The sequence below is a fragment of the Oryctolagus cuniculus genome, chromosome 20, assembly GCF_964237555.1.
Source record: "Oryctolagus cuniculus chromosome 20, mOryCun1.1, whole genome shotgun sequence".
NCBI lineage: Eukaryota > Metazoa > Chordata > Mammalia > Lagomorpha > Leporidae > Oryctolagus > Oryctolagus cuniculus.
Genome location: NC_091451.1, coordinates 39135423 through 39157324, shown reverse-complemented (window position 1 = coordinate 39157324; position 21902 = coordinate 39135423). Strand labels below are relative to the sequence as shown.

Here is a 21902-nt window from a genome sequence, read left to right as displayed (position 1 = left end):
GACATACCTGAACCCCATCCCACCCTCTGGAACGCCCATTCATGAGACCCAATAAATAAATTCCTTTTTTTTTGTCACAAGAGAACTGACGGGGTAGATGTTGGGAAGTGGACAGGTGCGAGGTTTCGGAGTTGAGTGGCCTTGGAGCTGAACCTGAGCCCGGGCTCCTGACTACCTGTCTTTCCTCAGCTGAAGAGGGGCAGTCGCGAGAGGGCTCCCGCAGAGTTGTGGAGATTAAGAGAGATGGGGATCCACCCGCCTCTCCATCTCCCTTCGGACCAAGGCCCCTGAGAGCTGGCCCAGGCCGGCCCCATCCCCAGCCAGAGCCGAGAGTCTGGGTTTTGCAGACTTGCAGGCCTTGATGCTAATCAAGAGCACCTGTGACTTCTGTGCCAGCCACCCTGATGCAATGTCAGCCCCATTTGATATCAAAAAATAAAATGTCAAGGAATTGGCTGGAGGGACGTAAATTCACAGTAGTGGTGCTGGGTTGGCTCAGGTTTCCTGGAAACGCCTCCCATTGGTTACCTGCTGGGGGAGGGGGCCGCCTGATGGAAAAGGCCGTGGCCCCCTCTAACCATTAACCAGCAGGGCATCCGGCGAAGATTTAGCGGCCGCATCCCGTGCCCGCCACTTACTGTACACAGCCCAGGCTCCAGGCAGGGCTGAGCCGGCAGGAGCAGCCTGAGCCCACTGCACACGTGAGTAACTGCGAAGCCCGGTGCCTCCAGCTCCTGCCCGCCTGCCAGAGCCACCCCTGCTCACTGGCTCACTGTTTGGTTTGGTTTGTGTTGTTTTCCCCGGGACGTAGAACAGCGCAGCGGCCAGCAGTGATATGAGGCAACCCTGGGGAGGGTTTCTCAAATCCCAGACGCTGTGGGTCACCCGTGGGCTCCCGCCTCACGGCCGAGTCCTGCCCACCCACCTCCAGGACCGCTGCGCTGAAGCCCTGGCTGACCAGCGGCGACAGCCACAGAGCTGGAGCCCCGGGGCTGGCCAGTGCCCGTGCCCAGTGGCACCCCTGGTGGAGTAGGCCAGCCTGGCCCCGCTGGCACGGTGCACAGGGTGCCTAGGGAGCCCACACTCCCGGCCACAGCTCTTCGCTTGGCGACCTTGCTAAGGCAGACAGAACAGAACCGTACCCATCACTCAAACCCAGAGGACCCAGACCACGCCGCCTCCACCAGCGCCCTTGCCGAAGCAGAGCGCCAGGCGGTGTTTTCTCTGGGAGTGGCTGCAGAGATGGGGCAGGGTGGAAGGATTTGAAATGCAACCCTGATGCCCTGCATTCTCGTACAGCTGGGGCCTTTCACGAGTTGTTTGACTCATTTGGCTTCCTGCAGAGACAGGCACAGGATCTGAGGTCGTATGGCTGGGCTTGGAACCCTAACTCTGCCTCAGTTTGCTCCTCTGTAAAATGGGCCGTAACATGCCCCAGGAAGTGAGGTGACCAGAGCCAAGCCTTGCTAACAGCGTGACTGGTATCTCAACAGTCACGTTCAATGGGTAGTGTTGCTCCCCAGGCTGGAGGGGTCAGTCCCCCAATCTCCCCAGAGCCTGCAGGAAGGGGAGGGAGGCGTGCCCGCCCTGCTCTTGGCCGTGTGCTCTACGGAGTCCTTGCCCAGGAGGGGCCCACAGACAGGTGAGGCTGTGACCGGTGCTGCAGCCCAGATCCCATCCTGAGTGAGACAGAGAGGGGACAGAAGCACAGCGGCTGGGCTGCCTGGAGACAGGGACCTGCAACCTGAGTCTCAAAGGCCAAGAGAGAATGAGCCAGGCGTGGCAGGGAGGGGGCAGGCTCACTCCGTGGAGCCACCTGGGGCAGGGCCGGGGCAGGTCCATAGGTGTCCCCAGCTCCCAGCCCAGCAAACACTGGCGAAACGACCTGCCCTGGCCGGCCCTGCCGCTGCCTTGCCTTGACCTGCCCTGCCCTGCCCTGCCCTGCCCTGCCCTGCCTTGACCTGTCCTGCCCCTCCCTGCGCTGCCGCAGCTGGGAGGAACCTTTGACACAGAGCGCTTCTGTGGCTGAAATTGCGGGGGCCAGGTTGGAGGGGCACCTGGTACAGCCAGGCTGTGCCCTGGGCCGGGGACAGCCCACAAAGCCAGGCCAATTGGGTACCAGCTCTGTTACACTGAGGGCGCGGGGGCAGAATTTAAATAGCCCCACTTCCGGTTCCCCCAGCCACTGAGCAGCAGCAGCACTGGCACCGCAGTCTGGCTCAGTCTGCCCCGAAACCGCGGAAAATGAAAGAACCGGGGGAGGAGCCAGCGATCCGAGTGGGAAAGCAGAGCTGGGGAGAACGCCAGGAAGCTGAAGCCGGCAGCCTGGGGAGGGGTCCTTGCTGCGACCCTGGCAAAGTAGGGAAGCGGGGGCCTCAGAGCACCGGGGGCTTCTTGGCCACTGCGCCGAGATGAGGGGAGGCACAGGGAGTGGTGGGAGTGGGCTCCGGGGCCTGGGGACCTTGGTGCCTCTCTTGGGGTAGAGACGGGGCTGCCGGCAGTCCCCACACTCGGAGGGCCCCGCAGCCTCCTGGGGTGCAGCTTTGAATGCTGGCTCCTGGCCCCTTCCCCAGGGGCTGGTTCCCCCACGGGGTGATGCCCTGAGAGCCGCCTGCCGGTTCCGTGGCGGTAATTCCTGTGGCTGTGACACCATGGCTGTCTTCCTTTTCCGGAATGTCTTCATCACCCCAAGTGGAAACCCGCCCCCGCTGAAGTGACTCCGTCCTCCCCTGCCCCAGCCCCCGACCTCTATGCTGCGCTCTGGCCCTGCGGGTCTCCCAGCTCTGGCTGAGGATCCCTGCTGTGTGGCTTCCTGTCTGGCTCCTTCTATTCTGCAGAATGGCCTCCGGTTCCTCCCTGTTGTTGCGTGTGCCCAGATCTCCTTCCCGGCGGCTGCCGAGTGTTCTCTCTGCTCGTGTGCTTCGTTCACTCGTGTCTGGATGAGCATTGGGCTGTTCCCTCCTCCGGCTGTTGTGGACAGTGACAGTGAAGGCTGTTGGGACATTCGGGTACAAGGACCTGTTGACTCCCTGCTTTCAATTCTTTTGTGAATCAAAGTGACATTACTGGGTCATCTGCTAATCCTAGGTTTAATTTAAAAAAAAATATTTATTAAACGGTCAAAACAGATGAGTGTGGGCCAGGATGAAGCCGGGAGCCAGGAACTCCACTCGGGTCTCCCCCATGGGGGTCAGGGGCCCAGGGACTTGGACCATCTTCCGCTGCCTTCCCAGGCCACAGCAGAGAGCGGAATTGGGAGTAGAGCAGCCAACACTCCAGAGTGGGGTGCCGGTGTCGCAAGCAGCCAGCTTAACCTGCTGCCCCACAATGCCAGCCTAGGTTTAATATTTTTTAAACAATGGTCGCACTAGTTTCCGCAGTCCTGCCAGGAGTCCCTTCTGTCTGCATCCCTGCGCAAGGGTTCCCATTTGTTCTCATCCATGTCAGCATCATGTTTGTTTGTTTGTTTGTAATCACCATCCTCCTGGGTAGGAAGGGGTCTCATTGTGGTTTTGATTTGAATTGTCTAATGATGGCTGGGGTTGAATCTTTCCATGTGCTGTTGGCCATTCGTATATGCTTTCTTGGAAGAAATTTCTATGGAAATCCTTTGCCCGTTTTTGAATTACGTTTCTTTGCTTGGATTTGGTTTAGTTCTTGAGTTTTAGTTGTTCTTCATTATATTCTAGATAAAAATACTTTATTGGATACGTGGTTTGCAAATATATTTTCTCATTCTATGAGTTGCCTTCTTACTGTATTGATAATTCCCTTTGGTGAACAAAAGGTTTTAATTTTGGTGAAGTTCAGTTTGTCTTTTTTGGCTGTTGTTTTTGAGGATAGCCGTGATGTTGTGTCCAGAGAATCATTGCCAAGTCCGATCGTAAAGTTTTCTTGTTTTCGAGTTTCGTGTCCTTGGTCTTCGATCCATTTCGAGCTGAGTCGCGGTGTGTCAAGGACCAGCGCAGTCTCACTCTTGGGCACGTGGTCGCTGCACCTTTGCTGAGAAGTCTGGCCTTTCCCGCTGACTTGTCAGCACACCTGTCAGAGGCCACTTCAGCACACAGGCAGGGCTCATTGCTGGGCCCTGTCCTCTGTTCCATTGGTCCAGGTGTCTGTCTTTTTGCTGTTTTGGTTATTGAAGTTTAATAATAAATTTTGAAATCGGGAAGCATAAGACTTCCAAACTGGATCTTCTTTTCCAAGGTTGTTTTGGTCATGCAGGATCCCTTGAGACTATGTGAAATTTCGGGAGTTTCTCCATTTCTGAAAAGTCCATTATTGGGATTGTGCTGACTCCATAGATTGCCCTGGGGGTATTGCCATTTACCAAACCACCTTCCAGTCCGAGAATGCGGGATGTCCTTGCATTTATTTAGTCTTCTTTAATTTTCTGCTGTACTGCTCTGTACTTTCCAGTGTGTTAGTCTCTTACCTCTTCCGTTAATTCCTAAACTTTTGACACTATTATAAATAAAATTGTTTTCTTAATTTCCTTTTCAAGTTGTTTTTTGGTGTGTTTGGAAATGCAACTGCTTTTTGTGTGTTGGTTTGATACCCTGCAACTTTTCTAAATTTGCCTATTAGCTTTAACAACTTTGTGTGAAATCTCTAGGATTTTCTACTTATAAGATCATATCATCTGTGAATAGAGATAATTTTACTTTGGCCTTTCCAACTTGGATGACTTTTATGTTTCTTTTATCTTGTCCAATCGCTTCAACTCTAACTTTCAGTGTTGTGCTAAATAAAAGCAGTAAACACGGCATCCTTGTCTTGTTGCTGATCTTAGAGGGAAAGCTTCTGTTTTACACCATGCATGGTCTTTGTTACCTTGAGGTAGTTTCCTTCTGTTCCTTGTTTTTTGTCTATGTTTCTGTCAGGAAAGGGTGTATTGAATTATGTCACATAGTTTTTTGTGCATCAGCTGAGAGAATCATGGCCTTTCCCTCCCATTTTGTTAGTGTTGTGTACTGCCTTCATCAGTGTTCATGTGTTGAACCATCCTTGCATTCCAGAAATAAACCCAGCTCGGTCACACTGCTGAATTTGACTTGCTAATGTTTTGTTGAGATTTCTACATTGATGTCCATCGCCATATTGCTCTCTATTTTTCTTTTCTTGTGGCATCTTTGTCTGGCTTTGGTGTCAGGGCACTGTTGACGGAAAGGCCCGATAAAGTGAGTGAGTTCCCTGCTGCTGTGGCCTGGCTTCAGTCTGTGCCCGAGGGTCCACGTGCTGGGTGTCTGGTGTCTAGGGTGATAGCACTGACCTGTCAGTCACTTTTAAGAGGTGATGATGTGAGATGATTAAATCATGACTCAGCACCTGTGGAAGAGATCAATGCCCGTCTCTCAGGAGTGGGTGAGGGCTCACTTGACCGGATCGTGTCTCACGAGAGCAGGTTGTTGTGAAGGGAGGCCACTCTGTGTACGAGGCTCCTCCTGTGCAGGATGCACTCTGCCTCACCATCCTGTGTGACAGCCAGGGAGCCCTTTGCAGATGCCAGCACCGTGCTGTTGGACTATCCAGCCACCAACTGGGAACCAAACAAACACGCCTCCCTTACAAACCACTCAGTCTGTTATTTCATCATAGTGATGTACAGTGTGTGTCTAGGAACTTTTCCATTTCACCTAAGCTATACAATTTGTTGGTGTATGATTTTTTCATAGTATTCTTTTTTAATCCTTTTTATTTCTGAAGAATCAATAGCAGTGTTTACATGTTCATTTCAGGTTCAGTGATTTCTTAGCCAATCCTGCTAATGGTTTGTCAATTGTGCTAATCCCTTTGAGGATCATATTATAGATTTGTAAATTAAATATATTACAGGTATCATCTTTTTGTTTCACTAATTTTCTCTACTGTTTTTCTATTCTCCATCTATCACTAATCTTTATTTGTTTCCTTCTTCTGGTTTTCAGTTTTGTTGTTCTTTTTCTGGTCCCTAGGTTGTAAAGTTAGGCTGCTGATTTGTGATCTCATTGATATTTTTTAAAGATTTTATTTATTTACTTGAAAGCGATATAGAGAGGCAGAGAGAGAGAGAGGTTTTCCATCCGCTGGTTCACTCCCCAGATGGCTGCAACAGCCAGAGCTGCGCCAACCCAAAGCCAGGAACCAGGAGCTTCTTCTGGGTCTCCCATGCAGGTACAGGCCCCAAGGACTTGAGCCATCTTCTACTGCTTTCTCAGGCCATCACAGAGAGCTAGATTGGAAGTGGAACAGCCAGAACTCGAACTGGTGCCCATATGGATGCCAGCACTGCAGGCGGCGGCTTTACCTGCTACGCCATAATGCCAGCCCTCGATCTCATTGATTTTTGCTATAAAGTTTTCCCTCAGCACTGTTTTCACTGCATCCACAGGTTTCTATATTTGTGTTTTCATTTTCACCTGCCTCTAAATGTTCTTTGATTTCCTTTGTATATCTTCTTTGACCCATTGGTCATTTAAAAGTGTGTTTAGTTTCCACAGTTTGTGAATTTTCCAGTTTTCCTTCTGTTATTGATTTATAATATCATCCAACTATGATTAGGAAAGATACTTTGTATAGGATCTGTCTTAAAATCTAGTGAGTGCTTATCTGTGACCTAATCCTGGAGAATGTATTATGTGTACTTGAGAACAATGTGTTGTTGTAGTGTTCTATATCTGTCTGATAGATCTAGCTGGTTTATTGTGTTGCTCAAGTCCTCTATTTCCTTATATATCTTTTTTTTAAGATTCATTTTATTATTTGAAAGACAGAGTTACAGAGAGAGGTGGAGACAGAGAGAGAGGTCTTCCATCCGCTGGTTTGCTCCCCAGATGGCCACAACGGCTGGAGCCACGCCAATCCAAAGCCAGGAGCCAGGAGCTTCTTCCAGGTCTCCCACATCAGTGCAGGGCCCAAGGACTTGGGCCATCTTCTACTGCTTTTTCAGGCCATGGCAGAGAGCTGGATCAGAAGAGGAGCAGCCGGGACTAGAACCGGTGCCCATATCAGAGGCTGGCGCCTCAGGCCAGGGCTTTAACTCGCTGCACCACAGCACCGTCCCCTCCTTATATCTATGTCTGGTTGTCCTGGCCATTATTGAGAGTAGAGTATTGTAGTCTCCAAATTATTGTACAGCTATCTCCCTGCACACACACCCCTTCCATCTGGGATTTTTGCCTAGCTTATGTTGAGAGTCTGTTATTCAGTGTGTCCGTGTTTACAAATGAACGCTTTAGTAGTCAGCGATGTCCTTCTTGAGCTCCTGTGACGCCTGATGTGAATGTGGCCCTCCTGCTCCCTCTGGGTCACTTCCATGTGGAAGATCTCTACTGTCCTTTTCCTTCCCATCTGGTTTGTCTTTGGATCCAAAATTAGCCTTTTGTAGACAGCATATAGTTGGATCCTGTTTTTTAATCCGTGGTGTTAGAGAAAAGAGAATCAGTACGATGTATATAGAGGGAAGCGTAGCTGGGCATATACATTTCCATAGAGACAGAGCCTTCCTATGAGAGCCGGTTTGTGTGGTTGGGAGGCTCAGAAGTCCGTCCGTCAGCCACCTGCTGGCTGGAGACGCAGGAATGCTGGCGGTGCACATCTGAAGGCCTGAGGTCCAGACAGAGACAGCCCTGTCCACGTCTCTGTTCCATCCAGCTCTGCGTGGGTCAGGCAGTGCCGCCCACCGTGGGGAGGGCTTCTCTACACCATCGCCAGTGCTCACCTCTTCCAGAAATGCTCTCACAGACACACCAGGAATCGTGTGTCACCAGCTGCTGTGGGCTGCGTGGCTGTGCCCCATGGTGTCACACGTGGAAACCTAATCCTCAGTGTGGGGCGTGGGGGGAGATCGGGCGTGAACTGGATGCAGCCTGGTGAAAGGGGCCTGCGGGAGCCTGTGCACTCCTGCCACCCCTTGGGGACACAGCAGGAAGGAGCACGCGGGAGACAGCCGGTCCTCACCAGCACTGAGCCAGCGGGGGCTCGGTGCTGAATTTCCCGCCCCCAGAGCTGTGAGTTTGTAAGTTACAGTCCGCGGTATTTTTGTTATAGCAGCACAAGTGGACTGGCACCGGCCACCCAGGCATCTCCGAACTCCATCAATCAATATGTAAAATTCATCATCACATCCGTTCTATTAATCTCTGCCTTCAGAATGGAGAACTTAATCCACTGACATTTAAAGTAATCAATGATAAGAGAGACTGACCTCACTGCTTTGCTACTTGTCTCTGAAACGCCTGTAGCTTTTCATCTCTGTTCCTATGTTATTGTCTACACTTGTGTTTAGTTCACCTTCTTTCGTTAAAGTGAAATGCTTTGATGCCCTCATCATTCTTGTTTTTTTAAAAAGATTTATTTTATTTATTTGAAAGGCAGAGTTACAGAGAGAGAGAGAGAGAGAGAGAGGAGGGAGAGATGGATCCTCTATCTGCAGATTCACTCCCCAGATGGCCACAATGAACAGGGCTGGGCCAGACTGAAGCCAGGAGCCAAGAGCTTCTTCCAGGTCTCCCACATGTGTGGCAGGAGCCCAGGCACTTGGGCCATCTTCCGCTGCTTTCCCCAGGCTCATTAGCAGGGGACTAATTAATTCTGATTAGCAGGGAGCTGGATCAGAGGTGGAGCAGCCAGGGCTCACGTGGTGTCCCTGTGGAATGTTTTACCCGCTGCGCCACAGTGCCAGTCCCCCCGTTCTCACTTTTGAATATTCTCCAGTTGTCTCCTTTGTGGCCATCGTGGGGATTACAATCAACGTCCCAAAGCTACATCACCTAATCTCAATGGCATAGAAAACCCGGCTTCAAATAACCCTGTCCCCCTCCCCTTTCAGCTACGGGTGTCACAAGCTGTACTTTCATGCATCGTGTGCCCAGAAATATACACAAATAATTATTTTTATGTTAAATCACACAGAAAATAAAACCTGAAACTACAAACCAGAGCTGCAAAAACACTGGTTTGTGTAACTACTCATGTAGTCACCATTCCCAGAAGGCTTTATTCCTTCCTACAGCTTTAGCTACTGCCCGGTGTCCTCTCGTCTCAATCAGACATGGTCTGCCTTTTATGTCTCTCGGGGCAGGTGTTTTGGGAAGGAACTCCTTCAGCTTTGGTTCATTCGGGACTGTCTCGACAACTCCCTCGTTTTTGAAGGACAGTTTTGCAAGATACAGGATTCCTGGTTGGTCGTCTCTTGGTTTCTTTCAGTACTTTAAATATACCCATTGGGTGGGTATTGAACCCAAGCGTCTGTTTCCACCAGCTTAAAACCAGGTCACCAGTCTACTGTGTGGATGTGTTGGTGAGGATTAGAGGGCAGAATTGGGCAAAGTCCCTAGAGCAGAGCTGGGCGCCTGGTGGCACTTGATCTGTCACAGTGGGTACATCTTCCAGTGAGGACTCTGAGGCTCATGTCTGCTGGAGGGAGGGACTTGGCTGGGGTCTCTCGCCTGCCTCCTGGGACACCAGGTCCCGCTGACTCAGAGGCCACCACGTCTCCTAACAGAGACTCTTGACTTGGCAGTGCCTGGCCACGCTGGACAATGCCTCTCGCCGTGTACGCCTGTCTCCTCTGGCTGTGCACCAGTGGCCACTGGGCCGTCCAGGCTGCGGATCCCCCAGGCGATGACATCTGTACCAGGAGCCCGCACCGGGGCCTGGCTCCAGCCAACGTGGACTTTGCCTTCAGCCTATATCGGCAGCTCGTGTCCTCGGCTCCAGACAGGAACATCTGCATCTCCCCCGTGAGCGTCTCCATGGCCTTGGCCATGCTGTCCCTGGGCGCCTCCGGCCACACTCGCACCCAGCTTCTGCAGGGCCTGGGCTTCAACCTCACGGAGATGCCCGAAGCTGAGATCCACCAGGGCTTCCAGTACCTGCACCACCTCCTTGGGGAGTCGGACACCAGCTTGGAGATGACCATGGGCAACGCCTTGTTCCTGGACCACAGCCTGGAGCTGCTGGAGTCCTTCTCTGCGGACATCAGGCGTTACTACGAGTCCGAGGCCTTGGCCACAGATTTCCAGGACTGGCCTAGGGCCTGCAGGCAGATCAACGAGTACATCGAGAATAAGACGCAGGGGAAAATTGCGGACCTGTTTCTGGGCCTGGAGAACCCAGCCATCCTCATTCTGGTCAACTACATCTTCTTCAAAGGTAACTTCCCCTCCCTGCTCTGTGGGGGGCCCTCCGCTGTTGCCAAGAGTAGCGCTGGCCATCAAAGTGCAGAGCCCGCGGCTGGGCGGAAATTTGACTTTTAGAAAACACGTTCAAACCTGGGTGACTTGGTCTTCGCCACAATCCTTCCCTTTACAGAGAGTGAAATGACGCCCGGCGCGCCGAGTGCCTTGCCCCAGTCCCAGCGTGTTGGCTTGACGCCGTCCCCGTCACCAGGGCCACTCCGCTGCCTCGCAGCTACAATATTGACTGAGCGCTGGCAGGTGCTGCACAGGGGTAGGCACACAGACCTACAGGCACAACTCGCAGTCAATATTTGAAAGGCAGAGAGAGAGAGAGAGAGAGCTGCCTTCCACTAGTTCACTGCTCCAAATACCTACAACAGCCTGATTGGGGCCAGGCCAAACCAGGAGCCTGGAACGCACTCTGGGTCTTCCGTGTGGATGGCAGGGACACAGTTCCTTGGGCCCTGGGGAGCTGCCTCCCAGAGAGCGCGTTATCTGGAAGCTGGAATCAGGAGCATGTCAGGGCTCCAAGCACTCCAACATGGAATGTGGATGCCCAGCTGGTGGCTTAACCCCATGCCCAATGCCGCCCCCCCCCCCCCACAGCTGGAATTTGCTGCTTCGGCCCCGGGTCAGAGATCTGGAGGCGCAGCGTGCGCAGGGGTGAAATCCAAACTCCTGTATCCAGAGCAGAGGTTCTCAACGAGAAGCAGCCTCCTGCCTTCCCGGGCACAGGTCTCGGGCGCTACGGTGGGGCTGCGGCAGGGTGTGCTGCTGACAGCTGGCAGCTGTCCACCCAGAAAGCACAGGGCAGTCCCCACAGCGAGCGCCACCCCAAGAGTGACAGCCCGCGGCCCCGAGTCCTCTGCCCCACCATACCAGCCCCGAGCCGCAGTGTCTTCCCTCCTCCCACCTCCCAGCACCCAGCCGCACACGCCCGGCTTAGCCTCCTAGGGTGGCTGCAGAGAATTAGCGCAGACGCAGGGGCTCCAAACGACACGGACTCACAAGCTTACCAGGCTGGAGGTCAGAGTCCAGATGGTCACGGTTTGGGCCGGGCTGGCTCGTTCTGCAGGCTCTCAGGCAGAGTGCATTTCTGGGCCTTTTCCAGCGCCCACAGGCTGCCTGCAATCCTTGGCTCAGGGCCCCCTCCGTCCTCAAAGCCTGCAGTCACACAGCTCTGGCCTCTGCCTCCGCTGCCCCTCTGTTCTGACCCTCACTCCTCTTTTTTTTTTTTTTAAGATTTATTTATTTATTTGATAGAGTTACACAGAGAGAGGAGAGGCAGAGAGAGAGAGAGAGGTCTTCCATCCACTCGTTCACTCCCCAAATGACTGCAACGGCCAGAGCTATGCCAATCCGAAGCCAGGAGCCAGGAGCTTCTTCCTGGTCTCCCATGCAGGTGCAGGGGCCCAAGCACTTGGGCCATCTTCTACTGCTTTCCCAGGCCACAGCAGAGAGCTGGATCGCAAGTGGAGCAGCCGGGACTTGAACCAGCAACCATATGGGATGCTGGCATTGCAGGCAGTGGCTTTACCTGCTACGCCGCAGCACTGGGCCCATCCCTCACTCTCCTGCTTTCCTCTTCCAACTACAAGGACCCGCATGGTTACACTGGGCCCACCTGGGAGGTGCAGGGTCGCCTCTCCTGGCACAGGGCCAGCTGAGCAATGGCAGGGCCCCATCGGCAGCTCCGATTTCCCCATCCCTGCAGCCTGATTCAGCCACAGGTTCCCGGGATCCGGGTGGGGACATCCTTGGGGAACCAGTATCCTACCTGCCATGAAGCCCAGGCCCCTTCCGTCCAACTTTACCTGACTGCCCAAAACACCTTCCCACCCTTCCAGTCGGCACTCGAAAGCCGCTTCCTCCGGGAAGCCTCCCTGTGCACCCTGAGCAGACCTCGGGTTAGCCGCACGTGCCCAGTCTCAGTGACACAGCCCCAGTCAGAGAAATGCAGGCGGAGCAGCAAAGAAACAAACCGGGCAGCAAGCTGACTGCGCGTCCGTCTCTCGGCGGCACCCGAGACCACCTGAGTCCTGAGCCCCAGCAAGCTCACCTCATGCCCCCCTCCCCTCCTCCCAGTGTCACTCGGGGCCTCCCACCAAATGGGGCCACCCCCTCCGTCCTGCAGCTCCTCTCCCCGGGGCCATCTCAGCACCGGGAGTACTCCTCAACCTCGTCTGTCCCCAGGCGCCAGTCTGCGATCCCGCCCAGGTACTGCCCTCCTGGGAAGGCAGGGAGAGTGAGGCCGGCCGGGTTAGAGCAGCATTCTTCCCCCAACACGGGAGACCGGAGACACTGGGCATATTTGCCCAAGACAGCTTCCAGTTGTGCCCAGAAATCCCGTAGGTCCCTTCCCCCACTAGGCCGTGCGCTTTTGTGCCCAGCAGCCTTGTCCCTCTGGGGGCCCCACTACCCTTGCATGTGCTTGGCGCCTGGAAGGAACTCAACAGAGCTCCCAGAGGTTCTGGAACATAGCCTCGTGAGAAGGCTGTGCACCCAGCAGCAGGAGGGCACTGCTGAGTCTGAGAGGGCTCTGGGCCGGCTGGTGGCGCAGGTGCGGGCAGGTGCTGCCCTGCACACCGTTTCTCGTTTCTCAGGACAACCGTGGTGCTCAGCTGATGGAGCCACAGCTTCTTCTGAGTGGGGGGAGGCGGAGGCCTCACTGCACACAGGTCTTCATGGCAAAGCCTTGGTTCCACCAGGGGGTGCTGCAGTGCCCCCACAAGCCAGGACAACAGAGGTGAAGAATGACGTTGCTACAGTCATTGAAGTTAGAACATGTGACGTGTCCCTGGGGTGCTCCTGGTTTTGTATTTATTAATTTGAAAGGCAAAGAACAGAAAGGGAGGGGCAGAGAGACCTTCCATGTGCCCTCTCCCCAGATGGCCACAACAGCCCCCTAGAACTCCATCCTGGCCTCCCTTGTGGGTGCAGGGGCCCAAGCACTTGGGCCGTCTTCTGCTGCTTTCCCAGCGCATTAATAGGGAGCTGGACCAGAAGCGGAGCAGCTGGGACTCAACCAGCACTCCAACATAGGATGCCAGCACTGCCAGCGGCAGCCTAACTCCCTGTACCACAGCGCCAGCCCCGGTGGGTTCCTTATGCAGTGGACTGTCTTAACAGCTCTGTTTAGAGAATGCTAAAAATCTTGCTGAGGGGCCTGCACTGTGGCCTAGTATGTAAAGCTGCTGCCTGCAGTGCTGGCATCCCATGTGGGCGCTGATTCGAGTCCCGGCTGCTCCACTTCCAATCCAGCTCCCTGCTGTGGCCTGGGAAAGCAGTAGGGGACGGCCCAAGTCCTTGGGCCCCTGCACCTGCGTGGGAGACCTGAAGGAAGCTCCTGGCTCCTGGCTTTGGATTGGCACAGCTCCAGCCAATGTGGCCAGCTTGGGGGGTGAACCTGTGGATGGAAGACCTCTCTCTCTCTCTCTCTGCCTCTCCTTTCCTCTCTCTGTGTAACTCTGACTTTCAAGTAAATAAATAAATCTTTTTAAAAAATCCTGTTGACAGATTTTCCAGGGGAATCATCCTTGCTCTCGCCAGCTCCCACCCCTCCCCTAAGGGCTTAGTTTCTCTGCCACCATTTTCCCAAGAATTTTCGAGAAGAAATCCCCTAGTGGTGGAACCCCATTCTGTATTTCGCTTTGATCCAAGCTCCAGGTGTTAGAATCGCTCTGGAAAAGAAACAGTCAAAAGCAAGCAAGAAAATTTTAGGGAGAAAAAAACCTAACAGAAAAGCAATGTATCCACAGGTGATTTTTTATTTTTATTTTTTTTAATTGGACAAGTTAGACACCAACGCCAGCCACCCCCAGTTCTGAGGACTCCAGACTGCCCTTGGAGGACGGTGTGAGGTCCTGCCAATGACCTCACGTGCCGTGAGACGACTGGGGAGGGGGCTGCGGTTCACACTCAGGGGCTGCAGAGCCTGGGCTGGAGATGCCCCAGCCAGAGCTCCGGGGCCTCCAGCCGCCACGGCCTTAGCTCACTTCCCAGCACCCTGCATCCTCCAGCCTCTGCCCGTCACCAGCAGACAGGACAGGGGCTCTCGGGCTGGCTCAGGACCACACACTGTCCCCAGGTGACCCAGAGATGCCACAGGCAGTAGGGCAGGGAAGGGCCTCCCCGGAGCTCTGCTCTGGCCACCTTTGGGCAGCCTCCCAGGGGGTTCAGGGTTTGAGGTCAAGGGCAACTGGGTCCTGGTGGCCCTGTGTCCTCTCCAGACCTGGGGAGACTTAATCTAGAGCAGAGAAGGTCCCGGAATGTTTGGGATCAGCTCAGAGGGACTGACAGGCTGAGTGGGAGGCACCGAAGTCTGTAGTCCACAGGCTTGGCTTAACCAAAGCAGTAGCTTCCACCCCATCAGCCTGGGTAGTGAGTACCCTGCCCCCAGGCAACCAAGCAAGCTGGCTGAAACCATCATGGAGTGTGGTGGGGGCAGTTCAGGGCCCCTGTAGTCTTCCCAACCTGCCTCTGCATGGGGGATGGGAGCTGGAATAAGGGACCCTGTGCTGGAGGTCAGGGCCGTGGGCACCGCCCACTGGGCCCACCAGGCAACCAGCTGGAGGTGGACGAGAGGGTCCACCCCAGACCGCCCCTCCCCACCCCCACCAGGAACCTGGAGGCCGCAGCTGGGCAGCCAGCACCACCCCCCGCACCTCATAGCCGAATCGCAGCCCCAGAACCCAGGCCCTGCGCCCTGCTCCTTCCCCTCTGAGCAGCCCTGAGCCTCTGAGCCTCGGGGAATTCACTTCCGCCTGGAAACCTCTGGCTGCCTCCTTTGCAGTCACACTTGGGGCTCTGCTGCCACCCAGGGCGTCACCGCGGTGGGTTTTCTGCTCCGCCCTATAGATCTGCCTCCCTGTTTCTCCCAGGCACCTGGGCACACCCCTTTGACCCAGAAAGCACCGAGGAGAAGAGCTTCTACGTGGACGATACGACCACGGTGATGGTGCCCATGATGTTTCAGTCGAGCACCGTCAAGTACCTGCACGACCCAGTGCTCCCCTGCCGGCTGGTGCAGCTGGATTACGTGGGCAATGGCACCGCGTTCTTCATCCTCCCGGACAAGGGGAAGGTGGACACAGTCATCGCCGCCCTGAGCAGAGACACGATTCAGCGCTGGTCCAAATCCCTGACCCACAGGTAAGCCCTCCGGCCAATGTGTCGGCTTCTGGGTGCACGCGTTGCCTGACGGGGCAGCTGGAGGGGCCATGCACCTGCGCACGCTTCTCCCCACTCTGCCCCTGCCCCGGCTTGCTCTCCAGGCCTCCTCGTTTTCCTGTCTGCTTGGTCCCCAGAGGCCGTGGGGTTTCCTGCTCCAGAGGTCACCCTTCGCTATCCATCCCTCGTTCAGCACTGAGATACCCTGGGGCTTCCCGAACAGTGAGGTCCTCGTTCCCCACGAGGGCCACATTATCCTGTTTTTGCATTGTCGTCTTAAACAGAGCCCATCAGCCGCCGTCAGCCGCCCGGCTCCCCACGTCCCCATTCTGTTATCTTGTGCTCCTGAAACCAAGCCCTGCTCAAGACTCCAGGGAGGCCCCTTGTAATACGGTAGCAATGACCTGCGTGTCCTCATGGAACCAAAGCCCAACCCATGAGCGGGGCCCTGCTTCAGTCGGTCAGTAGGGAAATGAGCACGGGAGTGAGGACGGAGCAGTCGTGAGAGAGTAAGCGGAAAGGGAGCGAGGGGTCCATAGGCCGACGGGCTGACGTCAGAGCAGACCCAGCTGCTGGGTTCCCTCTGTGCTAACCTCTGCCAAAGCAAGGGCTGGTGCAAAGACGCACTCAGAGAAAAGACCAGCGGGAAGGAGCAGGTGCGTAGGTGCATGGGTGTGCGGGTGCACGGGTGTGTGGGTGGCTGCAGGAATGAGAGAGAGTGGACAGCTGAGCTCATTCTCCCCCGGGGCGCCTGGAGGACGATGGATCTTAGTGCCACCACCTGCCCAGGCCTGCACCTCACCGTGGAGGAGGGACTTGTCACCGAGAGCACCGTCCTCGCTGTAAGGGCGAGCCGGGGAATCAAAACCACCCCTGGGGGCCTGGCAGCAGGCGGGTGACGCAGACTCCAGGGCAGAGGGGATGCAGGGAGGGGCAGGCACCCGGATCTGCAGTAGCCCACGGAGGCTGGTGCAGCGGCCGCACGTCATTCAACACTGTTTGGGATGTAGAAGTGGGAGCACCTGCTGTGTGCCACGCACAGGCTCAGGCTAAGCACAGGGGCAGGAGAGAGAACGGGAAACGACAGAGACCTCAGAGACACGTGCCTGGGAGCAGAAAGCAGGTTCCCGGGGAACTGACAGTCTCCTGGTGGAATTCCGAGAGGAAGAGAGCGAGAAACAGCGTAAGATTTGCTGGATGGCGTGGGGGGAGGGGGCTGCAGACAGATGGCTTGGCATTGAACTGCCTCAAGCCCAAGTGGCCCTGAGCGTGCATGCAGAGGGCAGAGAACTGACCAGCACAGGGGCTGCCCAGAGCCCCGGCCGAGCAGGGCAGCAGAAATGAAGACGCAAGTTCCTCCTGGAGGGGCTTGGGAGGGGGGGAGCTGCCCTGCCTGGTGCAGGACCACGCAGCTCTGTGCTTTTTTACTTTCTTTATTTTTTTTAAATTTTTTTGACAGGCAGAGTGGACAGTGAGAGAGAGAGAGAGACAGAGATAAAGGTCTTCCCTTGCTGTTGGTTCACCCTCCAATGGCCGCTGCGGCTGGCGCACCGCACTGATCTGATGGCAGGAGCCAGGTGCTTTTCCTGGTCTCCCATGGGGTGCAGGGCCCAAGCACTTGGGCCATCCTCCACTGCACTCCCTGGCCACAGCAGAGAGCTGGCCTGGAAGAGGGGCAACCGGGACAGAATCCAGCGCCCCGACCGGGACTAGAACCCGGTATGCCGGTGCTACAGGTGGAGGATTAGCCTAGTGAGCTGCGGCACTGGCCAGCTCTGTGCTTTGTGGCGTCCAGTTGTGGCGTTGAGTTACACCCCCGTGAGCTCCTTCATGATGGGCGCACCTGGAGGAGTGAATCCAGCTCCCTGCAGGGCCGGGCCGGGGCTCCCACCTCCCTCCTTAGAGAAGAGTGGGGCCGGCAGCTCTGCGCTTCAGAGAGGGGTCCCCTCTAGCTGTGTGGGGGCTGCAGTTCTTGAACCCCTAGACCCACCCCCGAGAGCATGTGCATGTGTGTGCATGCCCTCGCGTGCGTGTGAATCTCATGCTTTTGGGCCACGTTGCCAGCTCTGCAGCCTTTCCGCTGTTCCCTTCCCCCGCTCCCTGCTCCACCCCGAAAGGGAAGCTGTCACTCAGGTGCGGTTCCATAGGTGCTGACAATGCACCATGACTCAAACCGTCCCCAGCCCCAGTCCTACTGAAAATAAAGTGAAGGAGAATTCCGTACCCGCCCCCCGAAATCATCTCTTCCCCAAACCGTGTCCGTGTGCGCAGAGCAGTGTCGGTCAATGACGCGGGAGCGGGAGCTGACCACGCCACTCAGACCCAGACGGCGGCACAGCAGCCCTGGGGTCTTCACATTTCCACCGCGTCCTGAGTGCGTGGCTCTGGGCGAGTTCCGTCTCGCGGTGCAGACACAGAAGCTGTGGGTTCCTGGTGTGAAAGGCTTTGCGTGTGCGCACCGCGAGATGTGGGCCAGGAGCCAAAGGGCTTTCGTGGACGTTGGTCTCCCGGCTCAGCACGAATTCCCTGAATACTCATCTTTGATTCCTCTGCAAATCCGTCAGCCTAGCGGGGCTTAAACGGCCCCTGTCCCGGCCCCAGGCTGCAGACGAAGGGGCGGTCCTTCCTCCCACCTGCCCACCCCCCACCCGCCCCGCTTCAGCTTTGGTGCCTTCTCCCCGTCTGGGAGCAGGAGTGGAAGAAAGTCAAGACTGAAACCAGTACCCGAATCTGGTAGAGTGTGCATTCCCATCCCAGCCCCAGCAGGACTCCTGACCTTTCCAGAAACCCATCGGCTCCGTCCCAGAGAAATGCTGGCCACATCAGCCAGAATCCGTGCTGCATCCCTGCGAAATCACAGGGATTAGGGTCAGAGGCCCTGAGCGGCCATGGCTGCAGCCACTGTGTGTGCATGAGACGTGTAGACACGGCAGAACGTGGCCAAGGACACACAGCAGCAGCAGCACGGCTGGGCTGGACCAGGGCTCCCTCCACTGCTCTGTTGCTAGCGGGGTTGCTCCAGAGACAAGCGGTCTTTGGGGGACCATCATCATGGGTGTCCAGTGGTCCAGCCATGTCCCAGGTGGAGGAGAAAAGAATGAGGAACTCAGGGCCCAGAGAGGAAGCTGCTGTGTGACAGAACTGCCCTGTGCTGCCCCTGCCCTGTCCCCTCTCCTGGCCCCAGAGGTAGGGCAGGAGCGGGAGGGGTCTCAGCCCACCACATCTGAGCTCACCTGTCCCCTGCAGGCTGGTGCACCTGTACATCCCGAAGGCCTCCATCTCCGGAGCCTACGAGCTCAGGGGCGCACTGGCGGCCATGGGCATCGCAGACTTGTTCACCAACCAGGCAAATTTCTCAAGCATCTCCCAGGAGGGCCCACTGAAGGTATCGAAGGTAAGCATCGTAGGAGCCCAGTTTTTCTTTTTTTGCACCCGTAATTCACAACAGAAAGGGTTACCAGGCCTCTGGTTCCCAGACTAAGAGCCTCAGGGCAGGAGTAAACAGAGGCTCAGCAAGACAGTGGGACACCCAGCAGGCCACCCAGGAAGCTTGTGACAAGGGGGCTCCGCCCAGGCGCCTCCCGAACCCTGACCCCTGACAGAGGGGCGCTGGGGGACAGGAAGGGTCAGGGCAGAAGTGGGAGCAGCTCTGGCCCAAACGAGGGACCGGTGACTGTCCTCCAGGGCTCCATCTGAGCTTCCTGACCCTCACGGTCCCCTTCACCATCCAGCTTGCTGGTCCATCATTCGTTCTGAAAACTCACGTGGAATGCTGCTCTATGCCCCGATGTGCGCTAGGCTCTGGGGCAGCCTCCATCACTTGGAAGCACCCTGGGCCCTGGGCCCCTGGGGGACCGTGTGAAGGGACAGGCTTGGCACAGCTGCCTCCCTGGAACTGGGATTGCCCCGGGGGCTCCAAGGGTAGCCTCAGTCAGGCCCAGGGTGGTGGCCATGGAGCTGATAAAAGGCCGCATCTGACCCCAAGTCGGTGACCCAAAGCTGCATATTCTCAAGACACAGAGCTGCCCTTGTGGTTGCCCCACGGCCCTTCCTGCCCCATAGGGCATTGAGAGTGTGCCAGAAGTCAGCGGCTCCTTCATTGGCCGGGTGTGCACTGTGATGGCTTCCACACAAGCAGTCAGACCTTTCGCTGGCTTCAGAATGCCTTCTAATTCTGATCACAACCAGCGGTGCATCAGCAAGACCACCTGATTTCCCCTGGAGTAGGAAGGAGTGCCTTGCAGAAACCAACCCCAGCATCTACCTGGCAGAATGAAAGAGGAATGCAGTCTCCCTCTACCAGCCCAGGACCCAGGAAGGAGCACCCACTACGGTGTTGAAGCTGGGCTCCACCTGCCCTTTGTGGAGGGAGGAAGCAGAGGCACAGCCTGGGCTCTGGAGATTGACAGACCGCGCTCTCGCCTCGGGGCTGCCGCTTGGGTGAGGAGCCAGCAGATGAGCCTCTGTGCCTCCGCTTCGCCATCTAGAAAGCGCAGGGTGCGAGGAATCCAAGCGAAGAGGCGTGGGAAGTGCCTTGTGTGCAGCAGGTGTCGTACACACAGCAGGTGTCATGCACAGCAGGTGTCATGCACACAGCAGGTGCCACACACACAGCAGGTGTCACACACAGCAGGTGTCACGCACACAGCAGGTGCCACACACACAGCAGGTGTCACGCACAGCAGGTGTCACACACACAGCAGGTGTCACACACAGCAGGTGTCACACACAGCAGGTGTCACACACACAGCAGGTGCCACACACATAGCAGGTGTCACGCACAGCAGGTGTCACACACACAGCAGGTGTCACACACAGCAGGTGTCACACAGCAGGTGTCACGCACACAGCAGGTGTCACACACACAGCAAGTGTCACACACACAGCAGGTGCCACACACATAGCAGGTGTCCCCCACACAGCAGGTGTCACACACAGCAGGTGTCACACACAGCAGGTGTCACACAGCAGGTGTCACACACACAGCAGGTGTCACACACACAGCAGGTGTCCCCCACACAGCAGGTGTCACACACAGCAGGTGTCCCCCACACAGCAGGTGTCCCCCACACAGCAGGTGTCACACCCAGCAGGTGTCCCCCACACACAGCTGGTGCCCACTCATCTCTGGTCCACTCCTAACAGGTGCTCCATAAGGCTGTGCTGCAGCTCGACGAGCACGGGGGGGTGGAGGTGGCTGCCACGGGAGGCCCCCTGCAGCTGGTGTCTGAACCCCTCACCCTGAACTTCAACCGGCCCTTCCTCATCCTGATCTTCGACGACTTCACCTGGAGCAGCTTGTTCCTGGGCAAGGTTGTGATCCCAGCCTGAGAGTCGGCCCAGCCTGGAGCCACTGCTGCATCTGACTTTGGGCGCTGGGGATCCCACGGAAGCATCCGTGGGAGTGGGAGGTTTTCCTGCACCCGCCAGAGCTGTTTGTACCTTTCTGCGTGTTGGAATAAATCAGTCACTGTGACTCCGCCCACACGTGCGGTGGGAGGGGCAGGCGTGGGGCCTCGGGGCACGACCCCCAGACCTGGTGTCTCAGTCCATTGCGTGGGCGGGATGGCTGACAAATGATCCCGCTGTTCCGAAGGCCGGAAGCCCCGGATGCCGGCGCCTGCCCGCTGGGGCTCTGCCGAGGGCCTGCTTCTGGCTCACAGACGGCTGTGCACACGACACAAAGAGCTCAGAGCTGCACGGGCCTCTCTCATGAGAGCACCCTGCATGCACCCTCCACCCCGTGACCTCGGGACCTCCCACCCCTAACGCCATCGCCTGGGGTTGGTGTCATGGAAGAAGTTGGGGAGGACACAGACATTCAGTCCATAACGTCCAGGGCCATCTCAGGAGGAGCAACCCTCCACCATGACCAGTGTAGGTGGGCGTGGCTTCTTCCATGTATGCTGGGTGCCAGGGGTCGGCATGGTAGAGGGAGGTGTGGGGAAGAGAGCCAGAGTTCAAAGGAGGCCAGCCTGAGAGGGAGCTCATCTTGTTGTCATGTCTCTGTGCCTCCATGGCAACCGATGTCATGACAACCAGCAGGCCCACCTGCTTGGCCAGCTGTCTGCAAGCCGTGTAAGCAGTGGGCACGTGGGTAGGCACAGCTGTCAGTGGGCATGCAGATGTGTGACTTGGCGAATGGATATGGACATGAGGAAGTGGATGTGTATGTGTGTGATGTCTGTGTATGTGTAGATGTCTCCGTGTGTGTGATGTCTCTGTGTGTAAGTATATGTGACGTCTGTGTGTGTGAGATCTGTGATGTCTATGTGTAGATGTCTGTGTGTGTGCACGCATGCGTGTCTGACTGCGGCCTGGACACAGAAGCAGGCTCCTCTGTGACCCCACTGGCTAGTGGCAGCTCCTTGTGCGTTTCTCACTGCCCTGTGAGCACTGGAGGCGGAATCCTGTGGCCAGCTCTGGGTGTTCTCTGACACGTCAGGATCCAAGTGTGCCCGTCTGAGAACTGAGTTCCAGACCCAGGGACTCGCTGGGTTCCCGTTAACACCATCTCTGGGGGCCGGCACCATGCCATTGGCATAGTGGGTTAATCCACCGCCTGCGGTGATG

General features: G+C 56.2%; 1 protein-coding gene across 4 annotated transcripts; it reads left to right on the top strand.

Moving 5' to 3' along the window:
- The first annotated feature begins 547 nt into the window (after positions 1–547).
- On the top strand, positions 548–20805 carry SERPINA6 (serpin family A member 6). 4 transcript variants are annotated; one of them, XM_002723117.5, is made up of 5 exons: positions 548–701; positions 9503–10134; positions 15041–15311; positions 18576–18723; positions 20475–20805. In XM_002723117.5, the coding sequence occupies exons 2-5, from the start codon at positions 9522–9524 to the stop codon at positions 20658–20660; spliced, it is 1218 nt and encodes a 405-aa protein (XP_002723163.3). In that variant the 5' UTR covers positions 548–701; positions 9503–9521; the 3' UTR covers positions 20661–20805. The 4 variants fall into 4 exon arrangements, with proteins under 4 accessions (XP_002723163.3, XP_008249516.3, XP_051695085.2 ...); XM_008251294.4 differs by having other exon boundaries at positions 578–701; positions 9485–10134; XM_051839125.2 differs by lacking the exon at positions 548–701 and adding an exon at positions 2223–2358.
- The last annotated feature ends 1097 nt before the right edge of the window (positions 20806–21902 follow it).

Bases quoted from the DNA above. Each gene is read 5' to 3' on its own strand.
- SERPINA6 (XM_002723117.5), top strand. From the start codon at position 9,522: ATGCCTCTCGCCGTGTACGCCTGTCTCCTCTGGCTGTGCACCAGTGGC. The intron at 10,135-15,040 runs GTAACTTCCCCT...TGTTTCTCCCAG, and splicing joins CAACTACATCTTCTTCAAAG to GCACCTGGGCACACCCCTTT. The intron at 18,724-20,474 runs GTAAGCATCGTA...CACTCCTAACAG, and splicing joins GCCCACTGAAGGTATCGAAG to GTGCTCCATAAGGCTGTGCT.